The 26565-nt window shown below is 41.6% G+C and overlaps 1 protein-coding gene across 3 annotated transcripts in view; it reads left to right on the top strand.

Annotated features, from left to right (window-relative positions):
• The window catches only part of Sntg2 (syntrophin gamma 2), a 200034-nt gene that overhangs the window by 81470 nt on the left and 91999 nt on the right, over positions 1-26565 (top strand). For all 3 annotated transcript variants that reach the window (XM_059248532.1, XM_059248530.1, XM_059248533.1), the window contains exons 5-7: positions 8690-8733; positions 8837-8878; positions 20685-20772. In XM_059248532.1, coding sequence (XP_059104515.1) covers positions 8690-8733; positions 8837-8878; positions 20685-20772 — 174 coding nt within the window. The remainder of the gene's footprint in view (positions 1-8689; positions 8734-8836; positions 8879-20684; positions 20773-26565) is intronic.

Raw genomic sequence — 26565 nt, 5'->3', positions numbered from 1 at the left:
TGTGAAGTGTGCTAGCCTCTGTTAGATGCCAAAGTGACCTCTCCATGGCCAGGAATACCTTGCATATCCTTGGAAAAACACACTGAGGACTCACTTGGGTCTTGAGAAAGCTAGTGCCCTGTTTTGTTTCTGTGTACACATTGTAAAAGATGACTGAGTTGAAGAACCCAAATTTCTTGCTCAATAGCAACCACTACAGCTATCTCCCACACCTGTCTGGGAAGCTGTGGGTTGGATCTCTGGCAGCTACACGGGCTTGCAAGAAGTTCCTCAGACCTTCGGCCTGTTGTACTTTCTGAGAGTCTAAGAGTGATTAGCATTGCAAAGCCTTACTCTATTTCATAAGGACATTGCCTTTTTGTACCAGCCTATGACTCTAAGTAGCACCCCCATGACCTGCCCATATTTTCTTGTCTCTCTGCATGAATTCTGAGCAGAGGGCTGCTGCAGACAGGCAGTAGTGAATGGCTGAAAAGATTAAAGCTAAGAACGGAATGTGTTAAACCCACAGGAAGAACACTTTCTCATTCCTCCTAATACCAGAGTGGCTACAGAGTAGCAAAAATCAGTCACTTAAGGCATATAGTTGTCATCCTGCAAAGTGGTAATGTCATGTCATGAGAGAGAACCCCATCAGCTTCTCATAAGGTCAGGCTGAGCCACATGGGCATTCAAACTTGAACACTTGCTTTTCCATCTAGAGGTGCACCTGAAGTACACTTGACAAAACCTGTTTGTTCAAGATTCTAGGCTTCATGCTCATCAGGATGGCTGCCTGTGAACCTGGGTCACACTGAGAAAAAAAAAAGTACTAAATACCCAGCTCCCCCAATGGCAGCAAGTTTAACACCTTTCTGTAAAGGGCATGTGTAAGTTTACTAGAATGGGATTGTTTTGTGTGAATGAGATGCTAACATTGAGGATGTAAATTTCCTTCAAATATTTATCTTCTTTGGTCTTAATTCTGCTGTGTGACCCTGTTGCCCCCTGCCCATAAATAGACAATGATTCTCAATTGCTGTATAAGTGGAAATAGCTGGCTGAACTTATGAACCCTTCTTTGTGTCATTGGCGCTAACCCAGCCTTTATCTACAGCCACGCCTGCATTCTCCCAGGGGATCTACCTTCCCTTCATCATACATATCCTACAAAGTATGAGAACACAGTTCCCACCCACTACACATATCACCTCATGTTGCTTTGTAAGAAATGTGTAACGTGCACATGTTTGTGAGGCTACTGAACCACAGGGAACCTTGAGCTGTGTGTGCATCTTGATAAAAGGTCATATGTCACTTAGCTCACTAATACCCCTGTTACTGTCCATGATAACTTTCTGTAACCCACCTGATCTTTCAAAGTGAGGAAGAATGAAGATTTCTTCAATAATTTAATAAACTTTAATGATGATATTTCTGATTTTGCAAAATTTTAATATCCAGGGAAAACTACACATAGATCATGAAGAATGAATGGTAGGACTATGCAAGGTAGAAAAGTTTTCAGTTAAAATTGAGACCATAACTGCAATACATGAAAAGAACTTCCAGAAAGGCTATGAAATGGCATATAGGCTCTGATCGTTTTATAGGTCAGGAAACAAGTAGAAATGATGACTTACCCAGTCTCTCACCACTAGTCCAGAGCAGTTTAGTGAACTTAAATTCTTGTTTAAAAATACAGTTTTTTGTGCCACAGCAGATCATCTCATTGTATACTACTAAAACATGCAGCTTTTTAAATTAATTAAAAAGTGACAACAATGGTAACTTAATAAAATACTACTATTGTTTCTTAAGAACCTGGATAGGTGTGGGTCCTGCATGGCTTTGATGCTTGCATTCAGAAGACAAATGGAGCAGTTAGAAAAGACACAGAGAACTGCATCCTGACTAACAGGAAAAAATAAATTAAGATCATTTTGTCATCTTTTCTGTGATATTTAGGTGAAGTGTGGGCAAAATCCTTCAGCTAGCATTGGGATCTTACAAAGACTGACTCATGATTTGAACTGTGGCTTAGTGTCAGGCTGAACATGGACCATGTTTTCATTTCCTCAGATGTTTGCACATGTACCCAGGAAAACCATTCTGTGATTTAGGTGGATGGATTTATGGGTGGATGGGGATGAATGGATAGATAGATAGATAGGTAGATGATAGACAGGCAGGCAGACAGACAGATGGACAAATATTGGTAGGTTGATGAGAGATAAATGCTAAATGATAGTAGATTGATAGATTACAGATATATAGATAATGTGTGATAGATGTAGATTAACAGGTGAATAGATGACAGAAAATAGATGGTGTTTAATAGACAGGTAGGTAGGTAGAAGACATATTCTAACTTTCCTCCCAACTTTCACCTGGCATCAGAGCCCTGCCATGCACCCCCAGGACACATTCTTGTCATTAGTTTCTTTTTCTATTTGATATTTTTTGTTTGTGTCGCTGAATCTAATATTGGAAATTTCCTCTCAGCACTTGTACTTCTCTGATTCCCACACTTGCACTTAAATATTAAATGTTATTAAATTAAATAACAATAATCTTTTCATGATGTGTCTGTGACTCCATTATTCACATGCCCTGGAGCATCCGTCATGGTTACCACCTGGGTTGGAGGCTGCTCTGTCTATGGCACATGGCTTCTCAAATGCAAGGCTTTTCTTCGATGTGTATCACCCTTCCTTCATTGTGTATCTATAAGGGAATTGCTCTTGAAGTTTAAAATGTGAACACTCAGGGCCCCTGGGAAAGACAGTGACGGTCTTCTCTCTGGATGTTTGGAACCATGTGACACTGTCTTGTCTCAGTGTTTGGATGAACTTGTCAGAAGTGGATTACAAGGAACCCTTTTTGCCTGGCAAGGTGGATGTGGAGTCAGAGTTGGAGTTTTTACATTGAACTTTTTCCTTCTTGGTTTACTGTGCCAAATAAGTTTTGTTCTGGTCTCAGGTTAGCCTGACTTAGACCTAAATAAAGAATGCTCTGGTTTCACCCCTGAGTTGGATCACAAATCAAAGGGAGAATATGTCAACTTTCCTTCATTGTTAAGGCATCAATGAGAGATATGCTTTTAAAGCTATCAGAGTAAATAGAACTTGACAAGGATAATCAAATTGACTGCATAGCTGAGTGAGAAATGTGAAAACACCCAAAAGAATTTTGAGATATTTCAAGAGCTCTGAAGCACACTTAATCTACTGCAGATTTAATTTAAATTCTATGTAGAAACTTCCATCACAATGGCTGAGTTAAGGCAGAACTGAAGAAAAGTAAACAAACACTATCAGCTGTTGTTAATTAATGTCAGAAACAGATCACAGGCTTGCACTATGGAGCTGGTGGTTATGTATACTTGGGTGCCTAAACAGGACCTTCACATATCCCCAGACCAGTGTCCTGGAGCCTTCTCAAGCCTAGCCAGGACCCACACAAATTTCCCAAGAACATGATACTTGAACCTCCTAGTGCCTATATAGGACCTGCACAGATCCCAAGGAATGGGGTTTGGGGTCATCTGTTTCTGCTCTTGAAGTCACCCAATGTCATTGGATCCTTGGCTTTTGCTTCCAAGAACCTCCTGGGAGACAGAAAGCACCATTTAAGTCAAAGTTATATCTTACTTCAAAGTCTAGCCTTTAAACTACAGTAAAAGTGTAGATGGCCCTGTTATAGGTAAAATACACCTTTCTAGAAAGACATAAAATCTTAACAAAGGCAGTATTTGGGAAATGAACTGAGTTTGGATATTGAACTCCCATGGTGAGTTCCCTGAAGTGGGTAGTAGTGAGCCATCTTCTCAACATGAGGCCACATGGTCCTCCTTATCCCCATCTCTGATATCTTTTTTAAGCCAGGGTTATTGAACACATGGCTAAATGGAACATAGCCATTGTGGCTGGCTGCTTACCCTAGTCCTATATGACTGGACAAGATGCACTGGGAGTTCAGGGGTTGTAGGGACCGACTGGGGTGGGTGATGACAGGCTTAACTGGTTTCTGCTTGTGAGGCAGAGCTAGTGAAAGTCACAGCATGGGAAAGGCTGCATAAGCAGGTGTGCTGCTTTCCCTGGTTCACCAAAACAATGAACATGCATGAACATTTTATTCCCATGGCGGCATTGGAACAAAAAGTACGTGGAAGCTACAGGAGTACAAGGTGAGGCCAGCAGATGTTAGATAAGTCAAGCTATGCTGTACTCACACATGTTCATGTGTGCTCACATGCACTCTTGTTCATATTGGGCTACTGAACTGAGGAGGCAGCTCAGGTTAGAGCTTAGGATTAGCATGCATTGGGCCCAACGCTCCAAATGGGGGAGGGGAGATAAAATAGAGGCTTATTCTGAGAAAATTATATTTTAAAATCACCAAAGATAGTTGAATGCTCAGCAATGGTGGGGCTGCTTTGGCGTTTCAAAGCCTGGATTATCTCAGGGATGGCACTCTAATATTTATTCTAGAAACACAAAAAGTTCAAAGAGGACTGATTATTTTAGCAGATTCCCAATACTAATATATTGTTTGTTGTTTATTTTTAACAGAATCAAATTTTAATATTACCCTGTTTTGTTTTGTTTTTTTCATAGAAAATTTACACTTAAGAAAAAACTAGACATGCTCCTATCTGGTCCCAGGTTGCTCTGATATTGTCTGTTGTCCTCTGTGAGGGATAAATGCCTGCCACACTCATGCAAAATGAGGTCATGAGAACATTACATTTCTAATGGAAGAACCTTAAAGAAAGAGACCCCAGCACGGTGGAAAACTGTACCTAACTGTGTCTGCACTGTGAATCCGAGGATACAAGGTCTCAGGTAGCCCAGGCTGGCCTCCAACTTTCTATGTAGTTGAGAATAACTTTGAGCTCATGATTCTCCTTCTAACTCTCCAATTCTAGAATTATATGTGTATGACACCATTCCTGGCTCAAAGAGGAAACTGAATAAATAAAAACCTGACTGATAAAAAGTATACTATGACCGTCAAAGTTGTCCTCCAGAAATTAGTGAGAAATAAAGTCTGAAACAAGTGAAAGCTGAAAGTCTTTATCACCACCAGACCTACTTGCAAGCGATGTTTATGTGGATCATGCTTCTTTTATTGTTTAATAACTTTATTCCAGGGAGATGAGCTAGACCCACTTTTCAGCTAAAATTCACAAATTTAGTCCAACATGACCAAACAGATTATATTATTTAGGAGTATTAAAATTAAAATCAAACCCAACTCTTGTGTTTGTCTTTTATCACAGACCATGTCACTTTCAACTTGCTTTGGGTTTGTTTGTGATTCAGGAAATCAAACATAAATTTTAAATCTCAGAAGCTACCTGGAGGAGAACAGAGAAAAGAAAAGAAAAAAGGCACGTCAAGTTAAGCTGATATGGAGGTCAGCCATATGGTAGGAAAGGAAACTTCGGAGAAAGGGTGGAAAGCCTCAGGCACCAGACAAAGCAGTGGAGGTTCTGGCCAGCATCTGAAGAAAAAGATGAGAAAGGACAAGTTGTACCTTTCTGAATCAGAGTTCAGAAAGATGAGCATACCCAACAGGACCTAATGGCATCTTGTAGGGACTAGACTCTGCAAAGTACTTTTGTTCAGCTCAGACTGGATCATTTTCTGCTTCCCCCTGGTGCCCCTAGCCAAATCTCCAACATCGGCTTTGACCCAGAGCTGAGCATGGTCCTCGGTTGTTTTTGTTTGTTTGTTTGTTTTATATTACCATTATCTGAGCTTTTATTAATGGTACTGGCTACATGTAACTACATGGCAGACAGCTATTCTATGGTCTTTTTATTTCTTAAGCTAGAATTAAATTTGCACCAAGAATCATTTGAAGTTCAGTGAAATTGTGGCTAACACTTTAAATTGCCTTGTGACTATTTTTTGCATCGGTATATAGAAGAGCCTTGATCGTTCTAGAAATAAAGCTTAAAGTTTGATGTGAATTCAAGTAGTGGTAGTTCTAGTAAAGCTAGTTATTGCTGTGAATAGAACAAAATAGCAAACAACAAAGAAACCGTGTGGGAGGAAGACTGCCTATGCCTTCATTTCCTTCCTGAAGGATAGGCAGACACAGTCCACTTCCCTCTGTCTGTTCTTCAAACATTTTCCTCCACTGCCTCTTCAACTCCCAGTGGATGGAGAAGAACTGCTTTTTAAGGCAAGAAGAGAGAGGCATTGGAGACGTGAGTCAGGTACGTGCCACTGACTTCTACTTAAAGAGGATTTCCCCTTTTTCTTTAAGGATGCTAATTTGTCCTCAAAAACATTTGAAATTTTATACAAGTACTTTGCTATTTACCTAAATAGCTGCTGACATTTTAATTTCATTACTTGGGAATTTATAACATGTTATCTGTGTGCACATCAAAATTGTGCAGTAGTTCCTTAGGGCTTATCCTCTTGTTGCCCAGCTTCCATGGAGCATCTGGACCCAGCACAGCCTTCAGAACACAACACCATCCACTCCAGAGACTACAGGAAGTGGCTGCTTCTCCCAGATGGAAGTTCTGGTGGCATGTGAGCTGATTTAGAACAGGAAATATGTTGAATCAGACATGCAAAGCTCATGGCCTGAGATAAGTTTTAATAAAGCAGACTTCCTTTCAGTCAAATTATTATTATTATTCCATGCAAGATGCATTAAGAGGAATTGCTTTGGTGCATAGTCAGCCCACCCTAGCATTCTTTGTCATCTAATGAATCTCCAGTCCTGGTGAGAATACACTGCATCCAGAACAGACAGCACAGGGAACAGGTACAGGGCATGGCAGAACAGGAGGAAACATTTGAGGCTTAGTTTAGTATGGAAATACAGGTACTGATGTGTCATGGCAGGAAGTAGGCATTACTCAGGTAAAAGGAATGACATAGAATGGGGATGCAGGCATGGGCACATGTAGCACAGGGGTACAGGTGTGGCAAGGCTGGAGGGAACAGATATGAGCTTGGCACAGCACAGGGTGCAGAAGAAAATGGATAGCATATATGGAGATCCAAGTGCAAGCATGGCCCAGCACAGGCATATAGATGTGGGCATGGCTGAGCACCAGCTCATACCCTTTCTACTCCCTGAGGGACTTGGCCATCCTGGGGACAAAATAAACCTCCTCAATACGTTTCTGACAGAAGACATAGACTCAGTCCCCTGAAAACTCATACACAGCCTATAAATACTTTTACCATTATGTGTGCAATATCTTTTGATGGACTTTGATTCCTTGAAAATTTGTGGGTTTGATGCTCTTGTAGACCACATCCCTTAGATCTCTCCTGTGTGCCAGAGGATCAATGACTCTCATTGAGCCTAGTCCCACTCTGGTACAGCTGAAGATGAATGCTATGCAAAGACATGAGAAAGAACCAGAAGCGGGAAGGTTGAGATGGTGAGGGATGGGGATGGTGACAGAGGAAGTAAGGACAGAGGGAAAGAGAATTCTGAGCATCAGGAGTGAACTAAAGGGAGACCTGGCTGCAACAAGGGATGTTCTGTGGCAGCTTGTCTATGGTAAGCCTCAGTGAGATGAGAACATCATGTGGATTACTTAACGTCCTTGCTTTAAGATTCAGGGATATGGAGGATATGTTTCATTTTCAATATGATTTAATGTTGTTAATAAATAGAAATAGCATTGACAATTGTCATCTCTACATATGATGTGTTTTTTAGTTGTTTGGTTGTTTAGTTGGTTGGTTTTTTGGGGGACAGGATCTCATGGTGTAGCCCTGGCTATCCTGGAACTCACTATTAAAACCAGGCTGACCTGATAGAGATCTACCTGAATCTATCTCATGAGTGCTGGGATTAAAGGCATGAGCTACCACAATCCAGCTGTACATATGGTTTAAAGAGCATTCCAGTATTTTAAAAAGTTATTCTTTTCCAGTATTTAATAAAAGCCCTTTGACAATTCAAACAAACTCATAAACAGACTTTTATCTCGTCCTATGTGAAAGAAAAATGCCTCACATGGTACAGCTTTGTTCAGTCATGTTGAGTTATCTCTTCAATGGCGGGGGAGATGTTGAGTGGAAATGTGTGAGATTCCATTCAGCTTTGTGATGCAGTCCTTCCTGCTTTAATGAAAGCAATCTGTGCACATCCATGTGGAGGAGAGGGAGATGCTGAATGGCTTCTGAAATTTCTCATTTATTGTCTGTGTTGACTTAATGAAAAGTGTGAACCAAACTTTCCACATACTTCAATCAAATCCGTCATTAGAGGAAGTGGTGTTTGTGTTTCACATCACAGATCTCTTAAGGTGCTTAAAATTGGTCATCCACTTAGCTCACTGGTGTCTTATATTTTCCCATACCCGCATAGACTCGTGACTACATACATATACACACAGACCCATGCACATACAACATATACATAGCACAGACTGACACACATAGTCATGCACACACATGTACATGTACATGAATACACATTTCACACCTACCTACAAGCATGCACATAACACACACACTTTCATCACTGTTATCTTCCAGTCACACTAACACTGATATGCACACATACCAGAGCATACGTATTTGGTCATACATGCACAAACATATGCAGATACTGAAGCACGTGGATGTCAGTTCATGCAAATACAATGTCGATTAAAGACTGCTGTGAGAAAGGTTGCTAAGATCCCCTTAACAATGTTGCTGCTTTTGCAACCCTGCAGCTGACCAGACAGAGATGTTGTTCATAGGAGATGCTGTACTGCAGGTCAGTACCTTAAACTTTAATCCTTAACTCTATTACATCTTTAAATTTTAAACTTATTCCAATCAATCATTATCCTCAAAATTCTTCGTTTGTCATTGTTCAGGTGAATGGCATTAATGTAGAAAATGCAACCCATGAAGAAGTGGTAAGTCTTACATGGGGGAGGGGTCTATTTTTTGTGTTACTTTCTTCTAAATATTTTTTCTATTAGCCTACATTTATCTGAATGTGTTCATAGACATAGTCTTAGAATTGGAAAAGAGCGTTTGAGTTAGCTAATTACAACACACCAAGGACCTTCAGGTCATCACAAGTACTGAAGAGAACACATCAGGTTTTTTTTGAATTTTAAATTTAAGGGCACAGAAATCCAGGAAGCATTTGACTTACTGCATTGCCTAGAGGGTCACCTCAAGACATAAAGCAGAATCTGCCAGGCATCCTTCAAGGTCTTTCTAGTACCGCATAGACGTCTCCTCACTGTGCAATAGTCTTCAGTTTCTGACACATTGGCTCACTCCAGCATCTTAGTGTGTAAAATGTATAATGTGGAGGAGTCAGCCGACAGGCATGTTTGGTGGTTGCTTAAGATGATGTGAGTCAAAGGTATTTGTAAGCAGTTCACCCCGAGAAAATGGACTCAGATCATGTTGCGTTAAAAGGACAAAGAAGGATGAAAGAGACACCTCATCTTGAAGCATCAAGTCTAGTGTCTGGGCGGAGAGAGAGCCCCACAGTGCAGCCATTCAGAGAACCTGGTACCACGGAGCCTGTATAATAAGGGCCCTTGTTGCCCTGTGTGTGAGAGAGGGGGCACATGTGGAGATGCCATTAAAGTTGGACCTTGAGAAACAAGGTGGAGGAGGAGGGGAGGGAGGTACTGGCAGAGCAGACCACGTTTATAGGGGCTGAGCAGGAATGAGGTGTGAGAACAGAGCAAGGAGGAGACACAGAGAGTTACTGAAACAAGAGGCAGGCATGAGATTGGAGGAGACCCCCTAAGGGTCCCTTTCAGGTCTCATTCTGTGTTGCAGTAAAACTCAAATAGGCTTTTAATTAGTTAGCATTCCCTAATGGGCATTCTTTCATTCATCCTTTCACTCATTGGTGCCTTTTCAGTAAGTCAACTCTATTCTGGATTAAGGCAAAGTCCCCTCACTGCCCAGAGCTGAATTCACATGAAACCAAATAAGTAGAGTGATTTGTACACAAATGAAGACCTGCTCAGCACAAGCAACTCATTTATTTATTAATTCCTCACTCGGGGCATATATATTGCTGTTACCTGTGTGCCAGGCTAGAGGAGAGTCACAAAGGGACAGACATGTTTCTTGGTCTCTAGAGATGTGCAGTTGGGCGTTAGAATCAGCTATGGGAAGCAAACTCATTACTGGCTTTCCAGACTTAGTAATTAATACTTCTGTTTGTCTTCTGCAAAGTATGATTTTTTTAATGGTAGGAAAACATATTATAATTGAAAGAAAGGCTATGCATTTTTAACACTAGTAGTATTGTAAATAAAATTAAAAGTATTTATCCAAGAAACGATTTCTTGAGTAAATGGCATGTAGATTTTATAAATGTTGTTACACCCTAAAAGTATTTGACACTAATATACTTTTATCAAATGTTATAGCTACATTATTTTGTGATACAAAATAAATTAAAGGAGCACTGTTAATTATATATGTAATCTTAATTTGCCAGGATCATAAATTTAATAGAGATGTTCCATTTGTAAAAGACCTCATATATTGCACAGTTTTGCCCCCTCAATCTTATAGTAAATTCTAGTTTTAGTTCTTAAAGGAAAATTATCAGTTATGTTCGGAGAAAAGAATTTTTCTAACATAACTCTATCTGCAAGGCGAATCTTAGTCTGCTGATTTGAAAAAAATCTATGAATTGAGGTTGGTAAAAGTTTTAAACATATAATTATATGACTTAATAGTTTCTCTTTTTTAGCACAACTGTGTGATTCTGTTATAGTGCTGTATAGTATTATAGTAGCTGTGGGAGACAGCAAGTTGTCCATATTCTCGTTGTACAGATTCTGAGATGTGTGGCCACTCAGAGAAAGAAAATAGATGGTTGTTATCATCCAGGCTTGCATCCATTTTAAAGCATTGTGTTACATATGTTACATGGTTTTTTATTCATCAACTCAAAATAAATTTTAAAGAATTATAATAAAATGAGCTGATGTTTTCTTGAAGAATGTAAATAGAAGAAAATAAGTAATAAAAATTAAACCAGAAGTTATGAAATGGAACACAGGAAATAATGAGAAAGTTAAAAAAAAAAAGAAAGAAAGAAAAGAAAAAAGAAAGCTTGTGCATAGGAGCTGTCAATCACACAGCCATGTTTCTCACCATTACTCCAGCTGTAATCAAGATAACTGGATGCTTTAAATATCTTATAACTGCTCAGGGAGACTTGGATCTAGACGCAGATGCTTCGAGGCAGCTACTAACACAGAAGAGACTTCATTCCAGTCACAACTGTTATGGCTGCTACACAGTTAACAACTTCAGGAGACTCTGCTTAAGTCATGGCTACTTTAGATACCTGCCATGGCTATTTGATTTAGCCATAACAGTTTTCGAAGACACTGGAATAGCCCAGCCACCCACACACACATTGCTCCAGTGATTTCCCTGTAGCTGTTCCCAGTCTGGGGGTGAAGAACCCCTCCCCAACTCATGACTGCTAATGGGCATGTGTGATTGACTGTATAAACAGTTATCCTCTCACCTCTCATGGTAGCAGTCCACCAGACCTCCCCTCTGTACACTGTCCCCCATTGCTGTACCCTGTCCCCACTGGAGTCTTGATGATGGGTAGGCTAAGCTGAGCGGATAATAGGAAGAACAGACAGTGTTCGGGCTTCCAGCCCAGACATTCTAATAGCCCCTAGAGGGTGGATGGAGGGTTCTGAGTAATTAGAAATGAGATTCCAGAAAGCTGGGGTTTGGAATTTGGAGTGATGAGACTATAAACACTATGCAAGTGCTGAGGACACGAGAGATGGTAGAAAGGCCATCCCGAGCACTGGAAGATCTAGAGAGCGTTGGGACTTACTTCCTCTGGCTGCCAAGGAATTGTAACCCTGAGTGTGGAGGACCCTGACACCCTGAGCTCCGACTTGGTTGAACTTCTCTTTGTGTATCTATGATTTCAATCTGAAGCCCCAGTTGATGGTTCACACTGCCTCTGTCACTCCAAGCATTACGCTGCTAGTCAGTGATGCATTTGATTCTACCAGAGACATTAGTAGAGGAGAAGACATGTAGATGCATGTTTTACCTGTGTGCAAGCATATGATATATGTGCAACTGTGTATGTGTGTATATGCTATAGGTAGAACTTCCTCTTCAGATAAACCTTTTGAAAACCTTGAGATTCAACAGATTATATGCAAACCGTTCTCATTATATAGGAGACTGTCACTTAGTGTCAGCTGAGGTGGATGCTAACCATATCTGCAGACCCTGTCCTAGTGATACCAAGGTTAATATTTAATTGAATAACTAACTGGGTATTGCCCAGCAGGATTGACTCACAAAATTAACCATTACAATCAGTTATGAACTGCCATATTATGTGATGGTTGTGTTGAAATAAGCAAAGGAAAATACCCACACTTAAAAATAGTCTCATCTTTGTTCAATTAACACAGTAAAGGACCTGCTACTTTGAGATGTAAAGAAAATGTGAAATTATTAAAAATATATATCCAAATATGAAAATGCCCAAATGTAGCTATTTCATGCCTGATAATGATGAATACTCCAAAGAATGTCTTCTTAGATAATTAAAATGCAATTGTCTAAGTACATGAGTAGATGGTAATTGTGTGATACAAAGAAAATGAGAAGGTGGGAACTGCTTCAAAGTTTATAATTATTCACAGAAGTAAGACATTTGATTTTCCTGTGGCTAGACCTTGTTCATATTGTACTTATAATCTGTTTAAGCACAGTAACTAAGTCAAGCAATAAAATTCATCTGATTGAAAGCAGCAAACCCTAGTGGATGCTAGAATTATATCTATTTCCCAACACAAATGACTAATAATTCAGCATCACAGTAAAGCATGCTGTACCCAATGCCTGCAGCAGCTAACAGTGGATATGAAGTGGGTAGCTACTAAAACAAGACTTAGCTGTAGCATGCATATGGCTTCTAAGTAGAAGCCTATGTTTAAAATAAGCCAGGGTGAAAAACGCTAAGTGAATGCTAGAAACTAGATATGAAAAGGTATAATCTTGGTTCTGATATGAAGTCACTCAAGGTGATTTTTTAAATATACCTATTTATTTAAACAAAACCAGGAAATTTTCACAGTTGTAGAGGATCTTGAAAGACGAAGTTTCTTGAACCAGTGGGAAGGAGTGTGGTTGAAACCACAGGAAACCCAACTGAAAACACAGGGAAGGGCTGGTGTATGACTGTTTTTTGTTTGTTGTTGTTTGTTTTGTTAAGGAAAACACAAACGGACATCTGTTCACCTCAGGCATGACATACCACAGAAATTTTTTCACCTGTCTGGTTGGTGAGCCAATGAGTGTATTGGGGTTGCTTGGAAAAGGGTAAGTGGCTCATGGGAAGCTGCATCGGCATCACGTAAGGCTCACCTCAGAATGGGAAATGATGCATAAAACAGATATGCCCAACCTGCAGGCAGCTCCTCCAGAGAGGTTTCCTTCTCCCTTTGCTACTTTTGCAGCCTTGGAGAGAGGACTTGTGAATCTTGTCCCTTTCTGAACTTGCTGGGCCTTGTAAGTTTCCTTTGTTTCCTGAGTCTTAGAGCTTCCTTCTTCCCCCAAGAGAGAGTATTTTCCTTAAAGGGAATAGCTCCAAAACAGTGGGATTTGTGGAAGTGTACTTGAAAGTTAGGAAGCTTCAGCCAGTCCAGAACTGATAACACAAAGAGCAGCAACAGCCAACCCCACAGCACAGAGCAGGCAGCAGGGTGTGCAAATCTTGGCAGGACTTCTTACTGGTGGGAAGGAAAGTAAATGTCTCTCTAGATAGACGGATGGATGCATGGATGGATAGATGGATGGATGTTAAATAAGATTGATTGTATATAGCTGGGTATGTCAGTACATGCCTTTAGGTGAATTTTTGAGTTTCAAGCCAGGGCTACACAGATAAACCCTGTCTTGAAAACCTATAAATAAGTAAATAGATAGATAGATAGATAGATAGATAGATAGATAGATAGATAGATCATATAGAGTTAAATTAGAAAATTAGATTATGAAACATTAACTTTTACAGATACATTGAAAACTATTGTTGAGAATGTAAAGTTAAGGGAGTTAGTAAAGCAAACACCATACAAAACAAACAGAGATGTTTTCTGAACTCTGGCCAATCTCAAAATGAACATCAAAATGAACATAATGGAGCATTAAATAAAAATTAGATTGCTTTTCCCTGTATAAAAAATGGATTTCCCTATTTACTCAGAAGTTCAAAGCTGCCTCCTTCCTCCCTGCCAACACATTGTACTCACATCACACTCACATTTGTACATGACATGCATAGGCACACACTTGTATACACACACACACACACACACACACACACACACACACACACACAAACTGATACATACTGCTCCTGTGCACTCCCATGATCACATGAAACTATTAAGATGATAGTTCCAAAATGTTAGTAATTTAAGGACAGGATGAGTTTTAGGTTAACAGACTCTTGGCTGAGAGCATTGGGTTCTCCTGTCTATGTCAGTCAACTTCCAGAGTTTGTGTTCTTTGGCCACAGTGGTGCAAATGGAGGATGTCTCAGCCCTAGACACTTTTTACTTGCTGCTGGGCTGGGCTACAGGGAGATATCCACTTGACTGAAAGTTAGTGTTTGAAGAAAGGGCTTTGATATGGGAAGTAGAGACATTAAGTGTGTGTCTGATTTTGAAAGCCAGAGCTTAGAAGTGAGTGTTTGGAAAGTGAGGTTTGCTAAGGTCAGGCGCCCAAGGACTTCTTCTTCAGGATGCAAGCATTCAGAAATCAGCATTAATAGCAGGGGTAACCAGATGGGAAGATGGGTACTGGAACACACAGGAAAAGACTGATGGAGAAGGAGCAAGGGATCAGTCAGGTTGAAGGTATATGGGAGGTCAACTTACATGAGCTGAGGTTTAGGAATTCTACCTTGCTGGACTAGATATAGTGAGGAGATCTGAGCAGGGCAGACATGAGGAGGAATTAGAGGGCAAGCCAAACTTAACAGCATTTTGCTGTGAACAGAAAAGTACAAATGCCACAGGTGTGCATGGAACACACCTTGGAGACTGTTTCTGTGGCACAAGGTACTTTGACATGGTGCTATTCAAGGGGAGGAGCTCAGCATAGAATGGATGTTTTGAATAATTGAGTAAATGTCGTGCAGCTTTCAGAAGGCTGATGGTTGACTCAGTCTGAGATGAAGAAAAGGCAGATCCTCATGAGAGGGATAGGCAGACTTAGAGTGAAGCCAGACTCGAAGGTGGGAACACAGGCACATCCTGCATAAACATGGATTGAAGATCTCTATTTCAGTGGATGAGTGAAAAGGAGGGGTATAGTATTGGAGATGCTCAGAGAGAGGAAGGAGATGTCATCTTGGGAAAGAGGAGGGCCTAGATTCTGAAGTGTTTGTATTCCTAAGAGCTTAGACACTCACAGCCACTACTTCAGACCAGGACGAACCTGAGGCATTTTCTCTGGCTAGGTTATACAGCCTGGGTCACTTTGGTGTCTCAGTTGAGATAGGGCAAAGATTGGATTTAAATCATTTAAATCAATTTAAGTTGATGTGAATCAGCTTGGAAAGTAGGATCACTTGGAGACTGTGTGGTCAATTCACAGTGAGCATATCCTTCACACACTCAGATGTGCAGGGTGAAGATGAGATGAGGCTCCATGAGCATGGCTCTACATTCAGCCGAAGTCCAAGCTGGCATGCTGCTCTCACCTCTATAAAGTCCTGACTCTTGGTTTCTGTGCTCAAAGACACTGACAACTCATATAGGAGAAATGCTCAAATTAAGTTCAATCCACTGGGCTCTGCCGTCAAGAATGTGATGTATTTACAAGGAAGTGAGGTGTTTTCCATGGAGATTCCATGTAGCTTTGTTTCTTTGGGTGATAGACTCTTCCAGACCTTGTACCAATCTGGTCTTATACTCAGAATGAAGAGAATGGTATCATGGATGCCCCTTCTGCCTCTTCTACAGATGTTGTGAACTCTCTTCAATGCTAGGTGTAAGAAATGGAAGAGACTAAAAGTTCTTTCAGTTAGTCAGAATGTGAAATTTGTGGTAAATAAATGCACACACTCACACTTACATATACACATTTCCAGACATGGACTCTTGCTTATGCACTTACACCCTTGTACATATGCTTACACACTAATGCACATATATACACATTTGGACATACCTATTTTTAAATTAATTTACCTGTTCCCCATATATTTTTCAATTGCTTTGTTCATACAAATTAGCTAAGAATACATGGAATATTTGAAGTAGTTTAAGCCACAAAAGGAAGCCTAGCATAGGTTTTGCCCAGTCAACAAAATGATCCTTCTTTGAAATGTTTTTTAATAAATATTTTTATTTTATAATTAATTTAATTTTACATATCAGCCACAGATTCCCCCGTCCTCCCTCCTCCCACCCTCCCGGCCTTCCTCCCCAATCCACCCTCCATTCCCACCTCCTCCAAGGCAAGGATTCAGCCCAGCCTGGTAGATTCGGTTGAGGCAGGTCCAGTCCCCTCCTCCGTGCACCAAGGCTGATCCCATGGGAATAGGAAGAAGCAGAGTGCTAGAGAGGTCCCCAGAAATTCACAAAGATACCTCCACTATAGACTACTAGCAATGGTCGAGAGAGTACCTGAGCTGACCTACTCTGGTGATTGGATGGCCAAACACCCTAACTGTCATGATAGAACTCTCATCCAGTGACTGGTGGAAGCAGATGCAGAGATCCACGGCCAAACCCCAGGTGGAGATCCAGGAGTCCAACCGGTGAGAGAGAGGAGGGATTATATGAGCTGAAATGTTTTCACATTTCTATGATATAAACCATTAAAACAAACATATGTAAAAATATTTTTTAATCATAAAAGATAGCATGAACAATATTAAAACATTTCTTGTGTCAGAATTATGAGACACAGCTAGGTGATAACTCTGGGTAGGTAGCAGCTTTTAAACATCCAAGAAAGTTTTTTTTTTTTTAATCTATTTTCCACATCGGAGTTTTAAAGCAGGATTAACATAGGAATTTAAACAAGGAGGTGACAGAGATGGATGAGCAAGTTTATAAAAGGAAAAACATGAGGCACTGAGAGAAACACAGTTGATATCAGCAGTCATTAGCGGGGTTCCTACTTTGAAGACACCAGGCAAAGCCTATGAACCAAGGATCAGTGAGAAGACCCTAGTGACAGACCCACTCTGCAAACCTAAATCAGGAACATTCCTGAATCAGACACATGAGACCCAGAAAAGCCAGAAAATCATGAGCATGTGATTTTTTTTAGGCAGAGAAGGTATTCTGCCAGAGTTCAGGGCATGTATCCATTAATGCAGAAGTTGAGACAACGTTGTGAGTAATCTCATGGTGCATCACTCCTACATGCCACAGGTATTGGTGGATCCAGTTGTGTGGTCACTAGGCAAATGGGGACCAGTGAATCTTTACAGATAAGGCCAAATTTCCCTTGAGATCAGAGACAGGACTTTTTTATGACTTTCTGCAAAGAGAAAAACATCTTTACATTGGCCTGGAAGGTTGAGATGGGAATGGTGGTGAAAAGTATGCATTCTTTCATTACATTTTAAATACGTTTGTATCCACAATTGTGCAATGAGTCTTCTGAAACTGCCTCATGCCGACCCCTACAGAGCACCCACTCATGTCCCTAGGCATCTGGGGGGCTCAACAGATCTGGGGTCCCAGAGTCCTTGCCTTGGGTCGTCCATCCTTGGTTATAGGCAGAGTACTTGTGTCCCCTTGGAGGTGGGGCCCTTGGGAGGGGATCATAAGATCATGAGAGTGCCTCTCTCCATGGGTGAACATACAGTTCTCCTGCTATAGGACAGTGAATATGTCATGGGAATCAATCCTGCTAACATGCCGAGCTCAGACTGCCAACTCCAGCACCCAGACCTTGAGAAGGAAATGTGTGGTGTTTGTTTGCTGTGGGTCTGGATAATCTGAGAAGGCAGCTTTAGGTAATCACATTTAGGTAGGGAATGTCCCGGATGGTATAGAAGTATAGAAAAATTAAGATGTGGGATCCTTTCTAAGAAGGCTTTCCTGTGAGGACATGACTAGAAACCAGAGATGAGAACAGCAGCCTGTACCAATGGGCCCAGAGAGATGTGTACTACAATCAGGGATGTGGCTCAAAGCAACTGTCTCCAGGGAACAGCAGCAATCACAGAAAGCAACTGTGGTTGCTGCTGACAGAAGGAGCTGCTTCCAGCTCCTGTCAGTGCAAGGCAGGGATCTGCCAAGGGAGAAAGAGCTGTAGGTCACTGAGAACATGGCAACATCCATGGCCAATACCTTTTTTTTCTTGCTCCACACACAACCTTTGACCTAGAAGGAAAGGATTGCTAATAGGTCAAGACCTTTGTTTCAACCGTATATTAACCTGACAGATCAGAGAAATGTGAGCATTTTGAGATTTAAGAAATAACCAAATGTCTCCAACCTTTAATTAAAATAAAGTTCTTGAATATTTCAGGCTACACTCTTCCAGATGGCCCTTTTACTCTCAAACAAAATTATCTATCAAGATACATATAAATATGTGATCATATAAATATGTGATCACAGATTTTAAGCCATACTTGCTTCAAGCCACATTGCTGATGAGCTCTGAAATTCATTAAAGAGATTTAAATTTCATTTTATTTAATAATTCCACAGGGAGCACACACACACACACACACACACACACACACACACACACACACACTCAGAGCAAACTGACCAGGGTGCGGATCTACAGGACCATTGTAACTTGGCTGTGGGGAGTGAAGAGTGCTGCTCAAGGCTGTGACAACCTGGGTTTCACACATCTCAACCTGTCCCTGTTCTTTGGAACTAACCTACCCTGGGCTCTTGAGACATTATACTGACTGTCCACGAACGAGCTTTCGTGGCCATCCTCTGCCCACTGTTAAGCATCTGGTGTCCAGTGATAAGGTATCTTTGGGTGAGATTTATAAAGCCAGCCCTTTGCTGAAGAGAGAGGGTACAGCTAAGTTGTCCTTTTCTCACCCATTCCTGGATTCCAATTGCCAAGGAAAGACAGTGACACTTTCTTGGACTGGCCAAGGAACAAGTGCTGATGGGTCACCTTCTGAGATATGTTCCAAGTAAGGAGGAGCTCCTCCCTCCTCAGTTCAATATGTTTATTGCTTTGTGTGAGGCCTACTTCTTCTGGTATGTTTGTACTAATAGTATATTGAAGATAGAGGCTGAACATTTAGGGTATGACACCTGCCTGGGGTGGGGGTAGTGATGTGCCCCTCCCTGTGCTCAGTTTGTGTGCCCTTATCTCCCTTTGCTTGGTTTGTGTTCCCTTATCAGAGCATCACGTAAAGGAGTACTGTGGGGAAATAGCATCAGGTTGGCTCAGTCTCTCACCCTTAGGTGGAACTTTGGAAAGTATGAGGCAAGTTAATACTCAGAATCACATAGAGACAGGAAGAACATGCACCTGACATCTCCACAGCATGGGTGACAACAATAAGGGGAGGGACACCCAAAATCCATAATGATGGTAGGCAGGGTGGGGGTGGGGTTTCAGCAATTCCAGTAGAAAGGAAGGGTGTATGAGGTCATGGTCCAGTAATGACCTAAGGATGTTTCATGGAGGTGGCCTAGAGCAGGCTGTATGTGATACAGGGAATCTGGTAGGCACAGAATGTCTGATATGTTTAAAAGATCTGGCCAAATCAAGATCTGGTCAGCTCAGAGGGTATGATCAGATGGAGCTGAATAGGCAGCCGTTCATGACATAGAAGAATGTTGTTGCTGGGGGCCAGAGAACATTTAACTGTGTCTCTTCATTCTTCAGTCCATCCTCCTGCTCCACCAAGAGTTTAAACCAATATTCCATACTGTAGCTGTCCAATAAAGAATTGCTGAGGGTGATGTATGAAGAAATTGGAGAGCAGAGAGAATATAGGATTTTTGTCAGGAGTACACAATGGTAACGGTTCAAGGAGACAGCTGACGAGCCTCGGATGGTGAAACTTTGTCATCACATATGTGATGGAGCCCCAATAAATCCTAGTGAATAGATTTATAGCATGTAGACCAATAGTGTTTTTAATAAAATCCACTTAAACAACAAATACATTATTCACAAAAAGCTGACTTTAGGTTCCCTAAGTAGTGAAATGGACATGAGATGTGTGACTAAAACCAAACCCATATGAATAATTTGAGAGTCTAATGGAAAGTGTCACATCAGAGTTAATGATGCCTGTCATTTTCCTGAGTTAAGTGATGTCTGACCTTTGAAATTATATGGTTATGTCACAGTCACTCAACTGGTGTGTCTTTTGCCAATGTCTGGCATTTGACTATTTGTGCCAGCAAATTGAGTTCTTGTGCATGGGATCTTACTTTCTGGTAGGTTAAACTGTTAGTCATGCAGGCAGCCTTGCCTTGTGGATAAACACGGACGCTTTGATGTCCACACACTCATAGACAAAGCACAAGTGATTTGCACACTTAGATGTACATAGCTAATTGTCTTTACCCTGTTTTCATCCTACAGACTGTCAGTGTCTCAGAGGTAACTCTCAAATGAGTTCTTGGAAAGCAGGAAAGATCTGCAAAGACTTTATTTTTCACTTATGTCTGGTTCTTCTGTGATGGTGAAGTGCTGTTCTCACCTTCTGAACAGGTGCACCTTCTGAGAAATGCTGGCGATGACGTTACCATCACTGTGGAGTATCTCAGGGAAGCGCCCTCATTTCTGAAGCTCCCATTAGGTAAGTGGGAAGGGGAGAGATGTTAGGGTGTTGTGGGATTTTCTTCCTTCCCACATTATTTATCCACATATATTGGCACAGTGAGTATAAATTATTTCCCAAGCACATTCTCAGAGAGAAGACTGATTTAGACAGACAGGGGTACAACAGGATCCTAAGGCACTCCAGGCATCATAATCAGAAGCAACTCTGTGTCTTCCTTCACATGAACTTCCTACTTTTATGTTTACACACACACACACACACACACACACACACACACACACAGTTACATACTCTCACACACACAGTAACATACATACATGCACATACTCTTGCACATACACTAACATACCCACATGCACACACCCAGTTAACTACACATGCATTCATGTGCATATCTGTAGAGTAGTTTGTATTCATAATATCTAGGTTGACTTCATATTAAGTATACAGTCATGCTAATGTATACTTCAGAGTACCTACCATGATGAGGCAGAGCTTGTGATACGCTGCTGTACTGGATCCAGGGAGACTGGTAAACATCAAGTCTAGAAAAGCACTTTACTGAGCATGGTTTGTGTCTTATTCTCCATAGCTGTTGCATTTAACAGAAGGTCCTGCCCTTATTTTGGATATCAGTGGGCTGACTGCTAGATACTGATTTCTGCTTCTAGGAAAGATCTGAAAGCAAAGGCTCAGCATCTGTAGAGCTAAACTTCCTGCAGCTGCAAGTACAGGGGCAGCTGATAGCAGCAGGAGCCTTCCTGGCCTGGGCCAGCCTTCCTTTCCTGTCTTGACTGACTCTTCTCTTCATCCTCTTCTTGCAAGAAAGGGTGGCTCCTTCTCCCTGGTCCGTCCTGCATGCTCACCCTCCTTCTCTTCCATCACTGTAACCCTGTTGTTAGCATCTCCCTTATTTACTGTGTAAGTGGCCTGGCTCCTGAGGCCTTGTCAGCTGTGGACTCTGGCCATGCACCCATTTCATGCTCTGTCAGAAGAGCCACTAGATTCAGACCTTCCTCCTATCCTCTTCTCCCTGAGACCTTTGAGCCTGTCATTTCCAAGTGACCACAAGGAATAATTGTGGTATTCACTATTAGAGAAATTGCTACCCTATGTGCAGACACATGGATAAGAGTGGCTACTTACCCTGGGTTCCTGGGGACCACATCTCTGTAAAATGGAGGAAGAGCAGTAGGTGACAAGTTCTTGAGGATCTGTGGATGGCATGGAAGGGTTTCACGTACAGATGGGAAGATCTCCATAGTAAGAAAAGTAGATATCAGAAACAGATTATAGACTAGAAGGAAGTTACAGTTGTCACTGTGGAATTCATGAGGGATGCTAAGAATGCTCCCATGTGCACAGAGACAGGGATGTGGTGATGCCTGTGATCAATCACTCGGAGATCCCAGGGGGCTCCAGCTCCCCTGTGTTACCACACATCAGGATGAGCGCTCTTCTACAAGTCACTTAGTACATGAGGGGGTGATGCAAGACTCAGTATTCTATCAGTGCTACCAGGGAGATTTGAAATGGAAGAAGTAAGAGTGTTAAATGAGGGGAGGAGAGAGAGAGACACACACACAGAGAACAAGAACACAGTAGAGTGATAAAAGAAGACAAATATAAAAAATGAAGAGAGAGTTACACTTTTCAGCATTTTCTCTTCTTGACCCGTTCTATCAACTCAGAGAGTGAAGTCAGGAGCCGGTCTCGGTAGTTGGGAAGCTGAGTCAGGAAATACGGCCCGCTGAATGTAGACAGAGGTTTTGTAACAGGGTGTGATGTGGAAGTGTGGCTAGCAGAGTGGCGTACAGTAATGGCCATTCCCATTGCTACGGATATGGTGACACGTGGATCATCAAGGATAGAAAACATCTGCCTTCTCTGAAATTCTGGGGCGGGGGGGGGGCATGGGGAAATTTAAAGAAGAGGATTGTTTCTCAATGCCCCATGGCTGTAACAAAACCCTGGGGAGAATAGCCCTGTGGAGGGTCTCTGGTTTGTCTGATCACAGTTGAAGAAATTTCAATTCATTGCCATGTGCTTTGGGCCTGTGGGAGCCCTGCGTACCACAGCAGAGATGCATGGTGGAGGCAGCTGCTTGCATTGCTGGTCAGGAAGCAACAAGAGGAACACAGAAGAAGGACGTAGGGTGCCCAGAGCACATCACCTGACTTCTTCCCACTAAGTGCCACTTCCTTTTCTTTTTCTTTTTTCTTTTTTGGCTAAGTTTTTTTTTTTTTTTTGACAAAATAAAATATAGTAAGATAAAGAAAAAAATTATCATACTGAAGTTGGACACAGTAACCCAATGGGAAAAGGAGTCCCAAAAGCAGACACAAAAGTCAGAGACCCACTTGTTCACACACTCTGGAGTCCCATAAATATACTAAGCTAAAAGCTATAATATATTTGTGGAGGACCCATGTAGGCCCTGTCTTGCTGATCCAGTATCTGTGATCTCACAAACACCCTGCTTAGTTGATTTAGAGGGCCTTGTTCTTCTGTGTCCTCCATCCCTCTGGCTCTTACACTCTTCTGGCCTCCTCTTCCATGGGTTCCACAAACTCTGAGGAAGGGGAGTATTTGATGGATACTTCCTATTTAGACTCACTCTGTGTGAGTGCCACTTCCTAACAGATCTTCTGCCTACCAGTAGAGCCACAGGCTGAGACCTAGCCATTTAGTACATGGCTTTTGAAGCACATATATCCAAACCACATAAGGATGGTGGAAATTTCTTAATTGGAAGTGATGGGAGTTTTTAAGGCTGTGTACAAGGGAGGCTGTACCCAAGCCAGCGCCCCCACAGCACTGTTCCCCAGGGTATAGAAGATTGGTAGTAGTGCTAAACATTTGTTTCCATCTTATTCTTGCATAAGTAAAGCCTCGTGCATAGCAGCCTACCTCCAGGTGAGTGTCTTTCGCCTCCTGCATGGGCCTAACTCTGTGTTCTGAGTGTGTCTTTGTACTGAGATTGAAAGTGAGGGTTAGTTATAGCCTGGCCCAATGGGCAGCATGAAAGACGGAGACAACAGGACACTTGCACAGCTTTCCCTGCTTTCCATCAGAGGTCAGTAACGTTTCTGGATAAAGAGAGAGGGTAAATGTTTGGTGGCTGCTAACACTGGTGTAATAGGAGCAGTAGAACTGACAGCCACAAGGATTTCAACATCTGTTTCTTGAAAAGGAAAGGTCACCATGGCTCTGAAGCTGCCATTTCCCTCAAAAGAGCTCTTGAAGCCCAGGAACCATAAAGTAACTTCCATTCACAGGCTTGACTGGAATCTGAGGGTTTGGCGCTCATAGCTTTTGGTTATCTAGGAACTCTTATGAACTCTCCTGCTGAGGGCCTGTGCAGAGCTCAGCCATTGTGGCTAGCCCAACCCTGAACTCCTGTGAGCCCCATTGCTCAGGGGCAGTGTAGACTCCAGAGATAGATGTTGAGTTCTCCATTAATTCTATAAATGTCCATTCGCCTTTTATTTGGTTCTTTACAACCTAAAACAGTTAAATCTTAGTATCTATAAAAATTTAAACACAAGGGCCATAATCATTCCATCAATCCATGCAAAATGGTCTCCAGTGAATACATGTCACTGAGGGAAAATTGCTTCTGCCTGCATAGATTCTGTTGGGTTGCTTGTTTGTCTGAAGCAACATCTGTCCCACAGAGGTGATTGCTGATATAGAAAAACATACCAATAGTAAACAAAATGTCCATTTCAACATTTCTTAAATTGATATTAATGGGAACATAAATACCCAGTGAGACTGAGCCAGCAGATCTGTGTATTTTTCTTTCAGACTCTCAGACAATTGGTGATTTTATACAGATAGACTTTGCACATTGTAGTATTTCACTATGTTATACACCATCACCACTGATTAAATTTCTTGACATTTTACTGCTCAAAGGAGGTCCTCCACAAGCTACCAGGCAGCCCCTGTTCTCCTCCCCCAATCACTCAAAGTCACTGCTTTCTGCCTCTGTGGATTTGCCTTTTCTGGAAATGTGTATCAATGCATTCATACAATTTGTGACCTTGGCTTGCTGTTCCTTCCACTTACCATGATGCTTTCAAAGTTCATTGGTGAGGTAGCATGCATCTGCTACAGCTGCATAACTCTGCTTTATATGGTTGTAGGGCATTGCTCCATCCACTCTTTAGCTAATGAACACTTGTTTCTATTTCTGGGCTGTTATGAATATGTTGCTGCAAACATTCATCAACAGGCTTTGTTTGGACATCTTTGTTAAGTCTCTACCTAGAGAAGAGAATTCTGGGTCCTACAATAATGCCATGTTTAGCTTAGAGCGTCTTCTAGAGTGCTTCCCTCTGTGGCTCTGCTGCTTGGAGTCTAGTGAAGTAGCCATAGGACTTTGGACAGATTATAGTTCAGTCTTTGAAGGAAAGGGTTTTATAACTACTGATTTGTATTTTTCTTTGTTTTTTTAGAACAACTCTTTATGTAATTAATAATTGCTAATACTTTGTTAGGGTGATAGCTTAGTCAATAAAGTGCTTGTCTTGAAAACATCCTCCAGACCCTACATAAAAACAGCCATGTGTTGAGAGACACAGTTACGATCTCAGTTCAGGAGAGCAGAGAAGTGTGGCTTCCTCGGCCTCCCTAGTCTACTTAATGGACTTCAAGCCAGTGAGAGGCCCCAATTCAAAATCCAAGGTAGATGGCACCTGAGGAAGGACAGATGAATTTGTCCTCTGACTTCAACATGTATGTGCACACTTGTGCATGTACCTCTCCACACACATACACCTGCTCATAAATGAACATGTTCCCCTTACACACACACACACACACACACACACACACACACACACACACACACACACCATAATTACTAGCACTGACCAGATTTGAAAAATGGATGTTCTGGTGGTAAACAAAACAATATAGGAAGTATTCAAATTTTTCTTTGGGGATACAGAAGGAAAGCTGATAGTCACTGAGAAATTAATAGGAGTCCAATGTCTACAAAAGACTATCAATTTTAAATTTCTTCGCTTAGTACACATTGCTTCTTCAGACATGTGTTTATGGTGACATTTATCATGTGTCACTCAGAGCAACAGCATTATCTAGGGGGTTTTAGGCAGTTCAAAATGTTTTCATCTTTCTTGCAAATAATGACAAGTTGATTCTGGTTATAAATGAAAGACTTTGGAAAGAGTTGCATGGACTGTCCTAAAGTGTACATGGAAATGCTATTAAAAAAAACTGTGCTAATGTAAAAATAGCACTCTGTAATGGAAAGTAACAAAAGCCTGGACTGGGATAGATTCCACTGGGCAACAACTGTATCTATCTGGGGTAGTAAATGAGCAGAGAAATGCTCACTTGTCAGTTTGTGTAAATAAAGGCGAAGAGTTCTTGTGTCTCTCAGCACATGTAGGAATACGGTGAAGTGCTTCGTAGTGCTTGTCCTAATAGATGTGACATAGGTGGGAAAGGGGCACTGACTTGCTGGGCTGTGCATGATGGGAGGTGCAGAGGTAGACTGGAAATGAGCAGTCAGCCTCGGAGCCTTCTTGTCACTAGGCACCCCATGTCCATATGCACTGAGGAGGGCTGACAGTTCACTACAGTCCTGGGAATGAGATGAGATGATCCAGTACTGACATGCAGGATGGTGCCCATCCAGTTCTCGGTTCCTTTCTCACTGCCTTTTCTTGCAAGTGGCTGATGGGGAAAGGGCCTGCCTTCCTGTTTCATTCTTTTGATAGCATTACAACATCACCATGATTGCAGCTTGTCAGTGATAAGCCTACCACTGTGCCG

Source organism: Peromyscus eremicus, chromosome 22 (genome assembly GCF_949786415.1).
Source record: "Peromyscus eremicus chromosome 22, PerEre_H2_v1, whole genome shotgun sequence".
NCBI lineage: Eukaryota > Metazoa > Chordata > Mammalia > Rodentia > Cricetidae > Peromyscus > Peromyscus eremicus.
This window is presented reverse-complemented; position numbering and strand designations above follow the sequence as displayed.